At 42.6% G+C, this 16,920-nt stretch overlaps 1 protein-coding gene across 2 annotated transcripts in view; it reads right to left on the reverse strand.

The window, feature by feature from the left end:
* PLOD2 (procollagen-lysine,2-oxoglutarate 5-dioxygenase 2) overlaps positions 1 to 16,920 on the reverse strand; it is a 97,572-nt gene that overhangs the window by 36,961 nt on the left and 43,691 nt on the right. For both annotated transcript variants that reach the window (XM_084847224.1, XM_084847223.1), the window contains exons 4-8: positions 9,346 to 9,509; positions 4,525 to 4,637; positions 2,899 to 2,962; positions 2,106 to 2,203; positions 1,741 to 1,842 (exon numbers count right to left, since the gene is read on the reverse strand). In XM_084847224.1, coding sequence (XP_084703350.1) covers positions 1,741 to 1,842; positions 2,106 to 2,203; positions 2,899 to 2,962; positions 4,525 to 4,637; positions 9,346 to 9,509 — 541 coding nt within the window. The remainder of the gene's footprint in view (positions 1 to 1,740; positions 1,843 to 2,105; positions 2,204 to 2,898; positions 2,963 to 4,524; positions 4,638 to 9,345; positions 9,510 to 16,920) is intronic.

Consider the following 16,920-nt stretch of genomic DNA (forward strand, 5'->3'; position numbering starts at 1 on the left):
TGCTAAAATTTCATGAAGTCAGTGTCTAGATGTGAAACCACAAAACACGTCATCATGCTTATCCTGATAAGCACCATTTTCTTCTCTGTACTACCCTTATATAGACCATGCAGTGGTCAATAGGTAAAGCAGCCCATTTCACTGCCAACATTTTGCCTTTGCCTCCTTCAAATTGTGCATGAAGCCAATTAGGAAATTTACAGCCAAACATGAGGTCTTAAACCTATTAGAGCTTAGCTGCCAAATTAATATACCCAATTGATGCCCACATCCCAACTGACCCCTTTGGACTTCCTGAATCAAAGTTCCCCAGCCTCCTTGAGCGTTTTCCTTATATATGTATTTCCTGTTATCTGCCTTCCTATCCATAAGCCAAGGGTCCCCAACCTTTCTGAGTTCATGGGCACATTTGGAATTTTGACAGTGTCATGGCCGCTATCACAAAATGACTGCCATGGGATGGGAAGGCATTCATAAAATGGCTGCTATCATGGTCATAACCACTCTCAAAACACTCATTTTCCAGAAGGCAAACTGCTGAGAATGAAAGAACAGTAATTTCCCCAAGAACTTAAGTACAAGACAGAGATGGGGACTGAGCTCTAAAACACAAAACTACTATTTTGAACCCAATTACAGATGGTACTAGAGAGTGGCCCTTAGATTTACAGTATGCCAGCCTCCCAGTTATATTTTTTTTAAAAAAATCTTAATAAAATAAAAATCAGGAGGGGCAGGGAACCAGAAGGTGCCAAGAGATGTCCACGGGCACATTGGTGCCTACAGGCACCATGCTGGCAACCCTGGCCTTAAGCTATACATGGGTCTTCACCCCAGCCCTACATCATTTTTGGCTCTCAACTGCCTCTGTATCTCAGACATCTTTGTCTTCCAGTCATCTTTCCTTGAATTGCTGCTTCCCAACCCACCTCTCAGTCTGCACCTCTTCTTCCAGCCAGACTTCATCTCTTCACATTCATCCTCTGCCTCTGTGCTTTTCTGTGCCCTGTTTCCATCTATAGCACCAAGCCTTTCCTAACCCTTGGTTCTGTATAAACCATTTTGTCTTGCCTCAGTTCACTATCTCATTTGCTTACTATTCCATCAGTCCCTGACTACCTTGTTGCCCTCCCCTTGGAAACTTTGAATCCTGCCCTATTATGACCAGAGACAGAGAAGTCATGGTGGCAAGTCTGTTCATGAGGGTGGGAGAAAAGCCAAGCAAAAGGCTGAGCGAGGATTTGGAAAGTAGCAGAAGTGAGCAAAGAAGAATTTTGTGTCAAAATAAGGAAACTTTCTGGGATGTCTAATAGTTCAAATAGTAAAGAATTATATTTCAGTCAGATCTTGACTAAACCAAATAGCAACTCTACACACAGTTCTCAGCTTCCACACTGAACTATCATAATTTTGTCTCCTCACAATAGAAATCTAAAGGACATCAACCATGGTAGTTTTCCAACCCTTCCTGAGGAACTGACTTTTACAAGTTCCAGACCCCACTTTACAGGGCTAAAATGCAGTTGTGATAAGTTGGGAAGAGTTGTGGAAATGAAGTAAAGGCAGATGGTGGCAGGATGGAAATACTGCAGAAAGCAAGGCAGGGAAAAATGGTGGGGAAAATGAAAGTATATACAGCCCAGTCTAGGTGAACATGGAGCTGGACAATGGACAATGCTGACTTCATCATTATATAGCTCTGCTTATGAAATAATTCAACTGCATGCAACATGTACTTACAGTGAATGTGTCTAGATCTAGTATATCTTCATCACAGGCACCACATCCAGTTTCACGGGTCCAGCCATTAGGGATATAATTTCCAAAGTAGTTGAGATTGAGCTAGGTAAGGGGGACAAAAACAGCTCGAATCAGTTCAACAGGATAATAAACCCTGTTTCTCTAGCTTTCAATTAAAGGCTCATTCCACAGAGCATTGCTGTAGTGCTCACTCAACAGGGCAGGAGGTAATATGTGATGCATGGGGCCCTTCTGTCACTCCTAACTAATCCCCATTATGCTACAAACTACAATTATGCTACAATTTTAGTTTCTCTGTCCTCACATTGAAAAGTCTTTCTGGAAGCAAAGTCACTGTCACTTACTTTAGTTGGGCCATTTCCATGAAGAGTGACTGGCAAAGTGTCATACACAGAATTCCGAGCTCGGCTTCTTCCTTCTTCAAACTTCAGAAGAACTTCATCTGCAGCCCACCAGAAAGATAATAGCTCAAAGTTAATACATTACTCAAACAAGGATGTCATAATGTTCTTTACATTAGCCTGAGAATCCACTTTTATACATATTTCTGTATTTCCTGTCACTTAAACCTTCAATCCTCAAGGCACTCATTCCAGACATCAGCAGGAACATATCAGAGTAAATATTAAGTACCACAAAATGATGGTGATGATGTGATCAAAGAATCTCAAGATCCTGTTTAGTACAATGGATCATTTGCATCCTCAGATTCTGACAAATATGTCCTTTTCCCAACACTTGCTTGGCAAGATAAGGCCTGTTCATATGCTATCATTTCCCTCAAGATTGTTCCTGGGAAAAGACCAGAGGTAGGCCTCTAGCTTTTTCTCAGCACCCCACCCCTCTCCTACTTCTCTTGTGGGGAGAAATAATGATAATAAAATGAGAGTTATTTAAAGTGGTTTTAATTTTCCAAGGTCAGGAGTGATCCAATGTTCAAATAGCTGCAGGATCTCCTATTTGGTATTTGAATTTCCCTTCTGGTAAGGGAGTGCACATGGCCAAGACCTGCCACTAATCAACAGTAATTCCACATGACATATAATATACAAATAGACCCTTGAGTATATTAGATAAAATAGGCAAAGCAGAACTAGCAAGGAAGACATCATTCAAAAGGCACTTCAGCATACATACCAACAGCTCCATTTAGAGTCTGGAAAATGTTGCACTTGTGATCCAAGGTAATATTAATACGTTCCTAAAATGTAAGAACAGCAAATATACTAAATGAGGCATTGTAAAATCCAGGACAGTAAAAATTGAATTCAAACATCTTGACAAATGTAAACTATCTAAAAACCACAAGGGCATGTTTTGCTGATAATTCATTTTCAGAACCTTAATTTTTCAGCCAGATCTTTCTCAATACTTCATATATCTTCCTAGGTCAGCATGTCACAGAGATTCACCCCTCATCAAGAACTTATGATTAATTAACAAACTGTTTATATGACCCTAGTACCGAAGTCTTGCTTTCTGTTTTATAAGTTAAGCAATTAAGTTCATGACTTCCTAAAGAATGGTGATTTGGCAGTATATAGTAGGAGAGTATCTGCCAAAAAGCACTAATAGATTAGCAGCTTTTAAAAAAACTGAATAAAAGTTGAAAATGTACCATGATACATACAGAATAGTATTAGTGATTCCAGTATAGGTATCATTGCTCTATATACACTGGCTTTCCTTATTTGTGCTTTGCTAAAGAGAGCAGCAGGCCATGTTCCCAGAGACCACTTCTACGGATCTGTCAGCCACAGATTTCTGTACATTCAGTTGAAATCAATGGAAAACTCATGTACTAGCTTTATTATCAGGGTGTCTAAATCTTAAAACTAGTTGTTCCAATCCAACAGAGCATATGCAGAGCAGCTGGAGCTCCACATGCATAGCTCCTTTTTAAAAACAGTTCCAGGAAAGTGATGAAGGCAGGCAAAGATGACATCAAGCATCTGCTCCTGATCCATCTGGATTGTCTTCTCCTCACCCCAAGGTCATCTACCACCAGGTGCCTCATGGGAAACATCCCGTTGACTTATTATATGTTGATATTGCTTACTGTATTTTTTAAAATGTTTTTTGATGTTACTTGTAACAGTCTCGGAAGGATTTGCAACCTGAAATTTGGGATGCTAATAATTGTATTCAATAAATGCTGAAATCTTGTGCCCCAAGATTTCTCATTAAAGGGGGACTAGGGTTGAATCCAACTGTTTGTTTTCCTGCCTGAACAGCTTCCTTTAAAGGGCTCTGCATGCATAGCTCCAGATGTTGGATAGAGCTGAAGAACTGGGCATGAAGGCACCATTTACATGTGCAATTTTCCATCTACATAGGGATCACTGCACAGATGTCTCCTTCCGTGAACATACTGTTGCAACCGCTGGATTGGGCCAATGGCAGTGTAACTCTAGAAATCCAACTTTCTTGAACATGACCAAGGCTTTTATTTTAGAACAGCAAAAAAAAAAAAGTTTTTCCAGAGCTCTGAACAAATACATACCTATCCTGTGGTCTAGAAAGTACTCAGCTTTTCATTCCTAGATACATTTCAAAAAGCAAAAATTTGTGCAGAAATTTCTTTTTAGTATGTTCAGAAGTCCTTATAGCACACCACTAATCCATGGCATGCCATTCTGAATTTTTCAACTCACCCTTATGGAGCCAGAATCTCATCTTACTCCTTCATGCGCTTTTAGCAATTGTTAGCAAAGCAGACATACTCCACATCACAAGAATCACCAGTGATAAGGTTCTACATACCCTCTTCAATGGGTCGATATAAATTTTGGTATAAAAAAGCTGATCATCATCATTATCTTGGAGGTTCCATTGTTGTACAATGCTGTTTACAGATGGAGAATAACCAATAAATCCTGAAAGAAACCATATAGACTGAACTAAATAAATACTTATGTCATTATTTGCACTAAAAATGAGTTTTCTAGGGCACCTAACCCCAAACTTAGGGAGACTTTAACATTCCTGTAGGAGAGGCTGTGTGAAATTTCCTTACCAATTTCCAGACAAAGTATTCTTGGGGGCGGGTGTGTGTGTGCTAAGTTCCTGAATCACTTTGCTTACTTTATATTGTAGTTTAGATTTCTTTCTTAGGACTAAGAAACCTCTACCAGGTGTGGGTTTGGTTCTGTTAATCGCTCCTAAGAGAAAAATCAGACTCAGGGACAATGCATGAAATTTGAATATTGTTTCCACCTGTCATCAGAGTAAGGAAGGAATCTTAATTCCAGAATGGTAAAGGAAATGTGCAGCATGATCCTATAATGTCTACTCCTATACATGTCCAACTCACACTCTTTCTCCAAGATAAGTTTGCATACGATCCCAGCCCCAGTCAACCATGCTGTACACAACACCACATTCTGAAGACATCTTAGTGCCTGCTTATATAAGGGCTAAAAGTGGGGCTTCCCACTCCCATGCAAGGCCTCCCCCGCAACATCCCTGTCTGCTTGGTCTTCCCCCTTCCCATGTTGAGGATAAAAGTCTGAAGGGGGCTCAGTTTACTTGAAGGCAACTAAAAGCCTTGATTCAATAGGGAATCCTTTATCAGCCTCTTCCCACTTTTAGCCCTCATGCAAGCAAGCTAAACACCTGCAAAAGACTAATCTGCAGTGATAATTTAAGCAAAATCAAAACAGGTTGTGGAATCTTTGTAGAGCCAGCGGACGCCCAAGCTATCCAAATCTCTCTAGAGAGTACACCATTGCTAAAACACATACACAGACACCTTAGTTCAGAGCATTCCCTGTCCATGAATGAATGGTATAAAAACTCAGAGTAAGTGACACACTTGCATCTACAAACTTCAGGTACTCCCAGACACCTGTCATGGAAGGCTTAGAGAACATACCAGTCAGGAAGCTAGACAAAAACTTTATTGTCTCCAATAAGAACAGAACACTAACAGGAAATTCCTGACTCCACATAGATACAACTAAGTCTAGTGCTACCTAGTGACTTGTTGTTGTTGTTCAGTCGTTCAGTCGTGTCCGACTCTTGGTGACCCCATGGACCATAGCACGCCAGGCCTTCCTGTCCTGCGCTCTCTCCCGGAGTGTGCCCAAGTTCATATTCATTGCATCGGTGATGCTATCTAGCCATCTCATCCTCTGTCGTCCCCTTCTCCTTTTGCCTTCAGTCTTTCCCAGAATCAGAGTTTTTTCCAGAGAGTTTTCTCTTCGCATTAGGTGGCCAAAATATTGGAGCTTCAGCTTCAGTATCTGTCCTTCCAATGAGCACTCAGGGTTGATTTCCTTTAGGATGGACTGATTTGACCTCCTTGCAGTCCAGGGCACTCGTAAGAGTCTTCTCCAGCATCACAGTTCGAAAGCATCAATTCTTCGGCACTCAGCCTTCCTTATAGTCCAGCTCTCACAGCCATACATTACTACTGGGAAAACCATAGCTTTGATTAGACGGACCTTTGTCGGCAAGGTGATGTCTCTGCTTCTGACTATGCTGTCTAGGTTTGCCATAGCTTCCCTCCCAAGGAGCAAGCGTCTTTTAATTTCATGGCTACAGTCACCGTCTGCGGTGACCTTGGAGCCCAAGAAAGTAAAATCTGTCACTGCTTCCATTTCTTCTCCTTCTATATGCCAGAAAGTGATGGGGCCAGATGCCATGATCTTCGTTTTTTTAATGTTGAGTTTCAAACCAGCTTTTGCACTCTCCTCTTTCACCCTCAACAAGAGGCTCTTGAGATCCTCTTCGCTTTCTGCCATTAGGGTGGTATCATCTGCATATCGGAGGTTGTTGATAATTCTCCCAGCAATCTTAATTCCGAACTGTGATTCATCCAACCCGGCGTTTCTCATGATGTACTCTGCATATAAGTTAAATAAGCAGGGTGACAATATGCAGCCTTGTCGTACTCCTTTCCCAATTTTGAACCACTCGGTTGTTCCATGTCTGGTTCTTACTGTTGCTTCTTGGGCCTCGTACAGGTTTCTCAGGAGACAGGTCAGGTGGTCTGGTACTCCCATCACTTTAAGAATTTGCCACAGTTTGTTGTGATCCACACAATCAAAGGCTTTAGCGTAGTCAATGAAGCAGAAATAGACGTTTTTCTGGAATTCTCTTGCTTTCTCCATGATCCAGCAAACGTTGGTGATTTGATCTCTAGTTCCTCTGCCTCTTCGAAACCCAGCTTGTACTTCCGGTAGTTCTCGGTTCGCATACTGCTGAAGCCTAGCTTGTAGGATTTTGAGCATCACCTTGCTGGCATGTGAAATGAGCGCAATTGTGCGGTAGTTTGAACACTCTTTAGCTTTGCCCTTCTTTGGAATTGGAATGTAAACTGACCTTTTCCAGTCTTGCGACCATTGTTGAGTGTTCCAAATTTGTTGGCATATTGAATGCAGCACTTTAACAGCATCATCTTTTAGGATTTTAAATAGCTCAGCTGGAATACTGTCATCTCCACTATCTTTGTTGTTACTAATGCTTCCTAAGGCCCACTTGACTTCACCCTCTAGGATGTCCGGCTCAAGTTCAGTGACCGCACTATCATGGCTAACAGGGACATTAAGATCATTCCTGTATAGTTCTTCTGTGTATTCTTGCCACCTCTTCTTAATCTCATCTGCTTCTGTTAGGTCCCTGCCTTCTCTGTCCTTTATCATGCCCGTCTTTGCACAAAACGTTCCCTTGAGATCTCCAATTTTCTACTTAACCATATTATGACACTATCAACACAACACCTGTTCAGGTGGCACAGCTGCTGCACAGATTGCTAATAATTCTAGCGTAGATGGGAACAATCGATAAATATGTAACCAGGATAGGACAGGGCTAGTCAGAAGGTAATTGCAGCTAGTTTGAGGGGGTCCTGGGCAAAGTGTCCTCTGATGGCCCCCCTTCTACATTGGTAGGCTTACTGGGTGGTGGCTGGGTGACCAGCAGGCATTTTAATTTCCCACAGTGTCCCAGAGTGATGCTATTTCAGAGGCATTGAGAGAACTACGATGGTGGCTTCCCCAAGCCTGGTGGGATGTTCACTGCATTGGAGCACTGAGGGAAAAATCAAAGGGGACTCAGAACAAAAATTAAAGGGAGCCCAGGGCAAGCAGGAAGGCAGGCAAGTGTCAGTAGTGGACCCTGCAGAGTTGCTGAATCTTTCGCAGCTGCCCAAGGAAACCAGGTGCCGACACTGGGCCTAAATGGCAATATATGAAAACTCAGGGATGGTTTGGCTGAAAAAAATGAGTCATGGAAAGGGACAAACAGGGAGATGAACTTTTCTAAAATAGGAAGTGCAAACTTTTCCCACTTCGGGAAAATGTCACAATAAGAATACGTCTCCCAATTTGACCATCTTTGTCAAGCAAAGGCCTGATAAAACAAAAGGCCAATCTATGATAAAAAGGTATAGGTTTTCCCAACCAGTCGTGTCTGACTCTAGGGTGTGGTGCTCATCTCCATTTCTAAGCCGAAGAGCCAGCGCTGCCCGAAGATGCTTCCGTGGTCATGTGGCCGGCATGACTGAACACCGAGGTGCACGGAACGCTGTTACCTTTCCCGCCAAAGCGGTACCTATTTATCTACTTGCAATTTCTTGCTTTTGAACTGCTAGGTTGGCAGAAGCTGGGACTGAAGACGGGAGCTCACTCCGTCACGCAGCACTCAGGTCTCGAACTGCTGTCCTGCTGACCTTCCGGCATACCCAACAATTACAATATTTTTAGGGATTGCAACACCACCACCCCCTGCACACACTCACACAGGAAAGTTTTACTTGTCTTATCACAAGTTATCTTGGCTTTCTTCAGAATTCCTCAAATGTTTTGCCTGAGAAGGAAACCCTCAATTCGCTTTAGAAGTATTTTTGCAGGTTCCAGTTAAAGGGATACCTATTGTTATAAGACTGGAATGCAACTTTGTATTTGAAGAAAATCATATAAAGTTGTTTATTAATGTTTCTGAAATTGGTTTCCCATGTATACATAAAACTAGACTGGTAATTAAAGCTGCAATATTTCTTACTAGGAATTAATCCCCAGTGATCTCACTGTTAAATAAACGTGCTTAGGATTGGGTTTGAAGGACTAACACAGCCTTCCTTGTTCCTTCCAGATATTTTAGATTACAACTCCCAGGATGTTGTACTGTTGTACATGACCACTGGCCATGTTGGGTAGGGTTTATGGGAGTTGAAATCCAAAATATCTGGAGGACACCAGGTTGGGAAAGGCTGAACTAACATATACAATTGTTGATGGTTAAAATTATAGGCTTTAAGATGGCATCATTCTGGTAGCTCTTTTGTCACCCAATTAACCTTTTCTCCCTCCTCTCTTTTTCTTTCCCCTCTTCTTTCTCTCCTCTACTTTTTTCCTGTCTTACATCTTCCTATCTATGCCTATATTGATAGTCATGTTGAGGTGGGTGAAAAATAGCATGTCTGGATACACTAATTTACTTACTAATCATTTAGCCTGTATTTCATCTTGAAAATACCCCAAACAGATACAAATGAATGTGCATATAAGTGTATGACAGTGAGAGAACAGTTTTTCCAACAGCAGTTGAAGGAAACCTTTAGTATTTACAAATACAGCTTACCTCCTGCATTAAGGAATCGTTTTCCACTGCGAACAATAGGATATTTATCTGACAGTCTTTTATCAGGCCATATCAATCCATCGGCTGGAAATACTACCTTGTGATTAGCTTGCTGGAACTTCTTTAACAACTCTTCAGGTCCTCCAGCAAATATAACATCATAGCTGGAGTTTGAAAGGGGGGAAAAGATGACTGTTAAAAGTCTTTTCTAGGCTTAACGGGGACATCCATAATTAAGCATTCAAAACAGAAGTAAATATTTATTAAATGTACAGCCTGCCTTTCTATCAAAAAAGGAGCTCAAGGCTATGCTGTCTTACATATTGTAAGGATTCAGAAGACATCTCATATTCAGACGTTATTTCAGATGCAGATTTAAAATTTAGAACACACGTGAGCAACACACGGACCCCGCCGCTGCAACAGCACCAAGTTTGCTGCCTAAATTTGGCTGTGTAGCAGCAACAGCAAAAAATAGCAGCAATTTTGCTTTAAAACAAAGTGGATTGGGAGTGCACACCTTCTTCCCAAACAAAAATATGTTTTTGGAAGCCTCCCAAGAGTGCCGTTTTGCTTAAAAGCAAGGTGTGTGTTTCCTGTATCACTTGTTTTAATGCAAAAACTGTGCAGGGGATTGCTGCCACTGAAATTCAGCAGCAGATCTGGTGGCGGGGGGCAGCCACTGGTGGGGGCAATATGCCCCCCACACTGCCCACTCGTGATTTAGAAGAATGATGAAACTCCACACAGGTACCCACTCAGCCAGTTCCCCTCCTACCCACCCCCAGCTGCTTTTATAAGCCAGGAAGGACGAGGGTCCAGCATGCAAGTGGTAGGCCTCATCTCTCCTGTCAGCATCCTCAGGCTGTATGAATTGAAAAGTATCCACTGTAACTGGAGAAGCAGGAACAAAAATTATATACACTGGATCTGTATCAACTATGACATCCAAGTTGACGCAGATACAATCTATTTTATCTGCAAAGTGTTGCGTAAATTAGTCACAACAGGCTGAGTGGTCCACCTTTTCTTCTTGTGGGCCAGAGAGTAATAGGTCTCTGACCTCTGACAAAGCTCTAGTGGGTGACTCTGTGCAGATGCAATGGTGAAGTACAGTTTCTTCACCAGCCTCCCTGCCATGAAGCAGGCTTTAAAATGAGCTCTAGCCCGTGTTCTATTGGACTTTTCCAGTTTTTCCACCAACATCACTCTAGTAAACGTCCCACTTGTTTCATCACGTACACCATCCTGGAAAACCAGGGGGCTCATTTGGCTCTACTCCATTGGAGAGGACACTCAAGAGTGATTGTGTTAACTGCCTGGACTATTTGTCCATTCCCGAAGTCAACCAGGGCTTCGACAGAATCACCTACTGAGGTGACAAGAAATTCCCCAAGACCTATCAGAAAACCATCTGGATCCATCAGTCTCCAGGGGCAGACTATCTTTATTGCCCCCACCCTCACCCCTGCAGAGGCTCTGAGTCTCAGCAAATCTATACCCCAACAAGTAGTGATCTGTCCATAACAACGGAGCTATGGAAGTTCCTCCACCCACTGATCACCTTCATCCTACCCTAGACAAAACACCAGATCCAAAGTATGCCCAGCTGAATGAGTGGGGCCAGATACTAACTGGGACAGCGCTATAGTTGCCAGGGAGGCCATGAAGTCTGAGGCACTCCTGACAAGGTGGCCTCAGCATATATGTTGAAATCCCACAAGAAGCTGAGCAGACTCCAGCACCAACACCAAGACCACTGTGACTAGCTCAGGGAGGGAAACTGTTGAGCAGTGGAATGGGCAGTTCACCAACAGAATCCCTAATCTGAATATCCACTTTCACATACACACACCCAAAACTGGAAGACTGTGTCAATAAAAACATCACCTGGAAGCACCCACGGTAAGGTTAAAAAAGAAAGAAAATTAGGACCATGTATTCTGTCACAATTTTCTTTCTTTTTTAACCTTACCGTGGCTGCTTCCAGGTGATGTTTTTATTGTACAATTGGTCTGTCACATTCACAGAATTTTATGGCAGACCAGACAATGTTTTCTTCCATTTATAAAACTCCTGTGTTTTCCCCACCACTTCTTCCATCTTTTTTTTTCTTACAATAGGAAATATGTTTTAAGTGGGATAGAATAGCTGTGGAATCCCTTTGAAATGGTAGTGCTAGGAGCTGTCTGTTTAGAAGCACCACATAGCTTTGAGTCAAAAGCAACTTAAAAAAGAAAGAAAATTAGGACCACGTATTCTGTGGATGGATCTTCATGGATCACTGCCTTGTTGTAGTGAAGGGGCTTGTGTAACTCAGTGAAGCCATAAGCTAGGCTGTGCAGGGCCACCCAAGACAGACAGGCCATGGTGGAGAGTTCTGACAAAATGTGGTCCACTGGAGAAGGAAATGGCAACCCACTCCAGTATCCTTGCCAAGAAAACCCCATGGAACGTATCACAAGGCTAAAAGATATCATGCTGGAAGATGAGCCCCTCAGGTTGGAAGGTGTCCAAATATACTACTGGGAAATTTCCAAGTAGCGCCAGAGAGAGTGAAGCGGCTGGGCCAAAGCCGAAAGGGCACTCGGCTGTGAATGTGTCTGGTGGTAAAAGAAAGTTCGATGCTGTAAAGAACAATATTGTTTAGGAACCTGGAATGTAAGATCTATGAATCAAGGTAAGCTGGAGGTGGTCAAACATGAGATGGCAAGATTGAACATCGACATCTTGGGAATCAGCAAACTAAAATGGACAAGCATGGGCGAATTTAATTCAGGTGACCATTTATCTAGTACTGTGGGCAAGAATCCCTCAGAAGAAATGGAGTAGCACTCATAGTCAACAAAAGGGTGGGAAAAGCAGTACTGGGGTACAATCTCAAAAACGATAGAATGATCTCAGTACGAATCCAAGGCAAACCATTCAACATCACAGTAATTCAAGTCTATGCCCCAACCACTGAGGCCGAAGAAGCTGAGGTTGATCGGTTCTATGAAGACCTACAACACCTTCTAGAACGAACACCAAAAAAAGATGTCCTTTTCATCATACGGGATTGGAATGCTAAAGCAGGAAGTCAAGAAATAACCAGGATAACAGGCAAGCATGGCCTTGGTGTACAAAATGAAGCAGGACAAAGGCTAATACAGTTTTGCCAAGAGAACATGCTGATCATAGCAAACACTCTTTTCCAACAGCACAAGAGGCGACTCTACACATGGACATCACCAGATGGTCAATATCGAAATCAGACTGATTATGTCCTTTGCAGCCAAACATGGGGAAGCTCTATACAGTCAGTCAAAACAAGACCTGGAGTCTTGTGGCTCAGATCATGAGCTGCTTCTTGCAAAATTTTGGTTTAAATTGAAGAACGTAGGGAAAACCACTAAAGCATTCAGGTATGACCTAAATCATATCCCTTATGAATATACAGTGGAGGTGAGGAATAGATTTAAGGGATTAGACCTGATAGACAGAGTGCCTGAGGAACTATGGACGGAGGTCTGTAACATTGTTCAGGAGGCAGCAACGAAATCCATCCCAAAGAAAAAGAAATGAAAGAAAGAAAAGTGGCTGTCTGATGATGCTTTACAAGTAGCTGAGGAAAGAAGGGAAGTGAAAAGCAAGGGAGAAAGGGGAAGATATACCCCACTGAATGCAGATTTCCAGAGAATAGCAAGGAGAGACAAGAAGGCCTTCTTAAATGAACAATGAAAAGAAATGGAGGAAAACAATAGAATGGGAAAGACTAGAGATCTTTTCAAGAAAATCGGAGATATCAAGGGAGCTTTTTGTGCAAAGACGGGCATGATAAAGGACAAAGAAGGCAGGGACCTAACAGAAGCAGATGAGATTAAGAAGAGGTAGAAAGATTACACAGAAGAACTATACAAGAAAGATCTTAATGTTCCTGATAGCCATGATAGTGCGGTCACTGAACTTGAGCCGGACATCCTAGAGAGTGAAGTCAAGTGGGCCTTAGGAAGCATTACTAACAACAAAGCTAGCCAAGAGGACAGTATTCCAACTGAGCTATTTAAAATCCTAAAAGATGATACTGTTAAAGTGCTGCACTTAATATGCCAACAAATCTGGAGCACTCAACAGTGGCCACAAGACTGGAAAAGGTCAGTTTACATTCCAATGCCAAAGAAGGGCAATGCCAAAGAGTGTTCAAACTACCGTACAATTGCACTCATTTCACATGCCAGCAAGGTGATGCTCAAAATCCTACAAGCTAGGCTTCAGCAGTATGTGAACCAAGAACTACCAGAAGTACAAGCTGGGTTTCGAAGAGGCAGAGGAACTAGAGATCAAATCACCAACGTTTGCTGGATCATGGAGAAAGCAAGAGAATTCCAGAAAAACGTCTATTTCTGCTTCATTGACTACGCTAAAGCCTTTGATTGTGTGGATCACAACAAACTGTGCAAATTCTTAAAGAGATGGGAGTACCAGACCACCTTACCTGTCTCCTGAGAAACCTGTACAAGGGTCAAGAAGCAACAGTAAGAACCAGACATGGAACAACCGAGTGGTTCAAAATTGGGAAAGGAGTATGACAAGGCTGTATATTGTCGCTGCTTATTTAACTTATATGCAGAGTACATCATGAGAAACGCCGGGTTGGATGAATCACAGTTCGGAATTAAGATTGCCGGGAGAATTATCAACAACCTCAGATACACAAACTATACCACCCTAATGGCAGAAAGCGAAGAGGATCTAAAGAGCCTCTTGTTGAGGGTGAAAGTGGAGAGTGCCAAAGCTGGTTTGAAACTCAACATTAAAAAAAAACTAAGATCATGACATGTGGCCCCATCACTTCCTGGCATATAGAAGGGGAAGAAATGGAAGCAGTGACAGATTTTACTTTCTTGGGCTCCAAGATCATCGCAGATGGTGACTGTAGCCATGAAATTGAAAGATGCTTGCTCCTTGGGAGGAAAGGTATGGCAAACCTAGACAGCATAGTAAGAAGCAGAGACATCACCTTGCCGACAAAGGTTTGTATAATCAAAGCTATGGTTTTCCCAGTAGCAATGTATGGCTGTGAGAGCTGGACTATAAGGAAGGCTGAGCGCCGAAGAATTGATGCCTTCAAACTGTGGTGCTGGAGAAAACGCTTAAGAGTCCCCTGGACTGCAAGAAGGTCAAATCAGTCAATCCTACAGGAAATCAACCCTGACTGCTCATTGGAAGGTCAGATACTGAAGCTGAAGCTCCAATATTTTGGCCACCTAATGCGAAGAGAAAAGTCACTGGAAAAGACCCTGATGCTGGGAAAGATTGAAGGCAAAAGAAGGGGATGGCAGAGGATGAGATGGCTAGATAGCATCACCGATACAATGAATATGAACTTGAGCACACTCTGGGAGAGAGTGGAGGACAGGAAGGCCTGGCGTGCTATGGTCCATGGGGTCACGAAGAGTCGGACATGACTTAATGACTGAACAACTACATTCTGTTACATCAAAACTTCTGAAAGGTATTGGCAGTCACAGATGTGATTTGGCATAATAAAAGCCTTCAGAAACACTAATGGTCTTGTCCCAGAAACAGCACATTTTTATTGTAAGTTTAAATTTGTTTCTGAGCAACAGGGAAACAAGTCACAAGGGGAACCTATGCATTTTCTTGTAACGATGCCTTACAAATCTAGAAGACAGCTGCAGACAGCTGCAACACTTTAGGAGCAGCAACCTTATATGTTCTTTCCAAATTTTCCAAAGAAAAATACCCTTTAGGGCGCAATCCTATGGGGATAGTCAGCTGCCTCCAAACTCAGAGGTGACCGACTATCTAATGCAGGGTGGGTGGAGCGCGGGGGGAACTTCTCCGCTGTGCTCCGGCTGCCCTGCATTTGTGGCTAGATGGCCGATTTCGGCTGTCTAGCCAGGGCACCTCAGAGTGGGGGCGGGAGGGGGGAGGCCAGATGGCACATAGGAAGCATCGTAATGATGGTTCTGCTGTCCCCTCCCGCAGGAACGCCCCCATTTTAGCCACTCCACATTGCTCTTACAAGCATGGATCTGGGAACAAACTGCACCACCTACGAGGTGGCGTGGGAGCAGGGTCAGTTTTCTGAGAACCAACCTCGGAGCGCTGGCTCCAAGCTCAGTTCCCAGTAAACGAAAAATCCCATGGCTGTCTAGGTGCTGTCTAGCAGCCATAGGACTGCGTCCTTAGTATCTGATAAGCAAAATCTTTCTAATGTAATGTTCTCACACAATCATTTTTGTCATCTTGGGGCAGACATGAGAAGTTAGCCCTAAACTTTTCAATTCATATAAAAATATCATTGGTTTGTTCAAGTTAAGTATTTATCTTAAAGCAACAGCTGCTGAATTCATTTATTAGATTTCATTCATTAGATATCATTTATGGAAAGTGATTTTTACTCCTCACCTTTGTAAAATGAGGATTTTAACATGATCCAAGCGCACATACTCACTATCCTGGTTGTGATTAAATAATCCAGAATAACTACAATACTCTAGTTCCATGCAGTTACCATGAGATTAGAAACTCATTGACTTGGTTTGGATGATCATAGCTCGGTTTATTAAACTGAGATATGTGTGAGTCTTTTGCTCAGACACAGAGACCAAAATTAGACCACAAAGCTTCTAATTAAACATTGTTTCCAGAGTCAACAGAACCAGGAAATTATTTTGGAACAAGCCAGAATATTAAAATGTGGTTTGATGTTGGCTTAATATCGTGGTTATCTAAAGCTGATAACCATAGTTTCCCAGATAGGATGAAATAGAAAACTATGTTTAATTAGAAGCTTCCTGGTTTAATCACAACTTGCACAAAGGGGCTGCATTCACAGGCAAAATGAATGAGCATATTTTGACTTAATAAACCAAGATGTGATCATTCAAATGAGCACAGTCTTTGTATTTCTTTTTTAAAAACTACTCCCCACCCACATCAACTCCATCTTTGTCTCAGTTCAAAACATGGATTAGTATGAATTAGTCAGTAATTAGTGATGGGGATGAACAGCAGCAGGACTTGCCTATGCAGGGAAGAGAGGCCATTCTCCCCTGTGCGGGCGAGTCTGACCTAGGGCACCTGGCATCCCCACTGCCGTCTCCAATCTGAGTTCAAAGATAGCAGTAGCGATACCCTCCAGGGGGATTCCTCCAGGGGGCGGGGCTTGGAGCCTAAGCCCTGCCCCTTGGAGGAACCCTTAGAGATGGCACAGGCCAAATTCGGGTGCCCTGTGAGCCCGAGGTTCAACACCCCTGAATTAGTGGGTCACTTCAACCACCCAAATGATCTTAAGAGTGCACACCTTTAAATGATAAGGAAAGAAAAAAGTAAACATTGCACAACACAGAGAATGCATTAAAAATCAGGAGGAGACCAGAGGACTGTTAATGTGTTCCTCCACATTGGGGAAGAAGTAAGCAAGACTGTACCTGTCGTCCTTTCCCTGACTGTCACACTTTCACCAAAGCCTATGAATGTGCATGGGCCTTGTTCACTGGTTTGGATAAAAATGGAGGTTGGGGATTGAGGCATGCGGCCCTATATAGTCATCCTAAAGGGACGAAT

Source organism: Heloderma suspectum, chromosome 3, assembly GCF_057233095.1.
Source record: "Heloderma suspectum isolate Gila_16-S chromosome 3, 16-S_ref, whole genome shotgun sequence".
NCBI lineage: Eukaryota > Metazoa > Chordata > Lepidosauria > Squamata > Helodermatidae > Heloderma > Heloderma suspectum.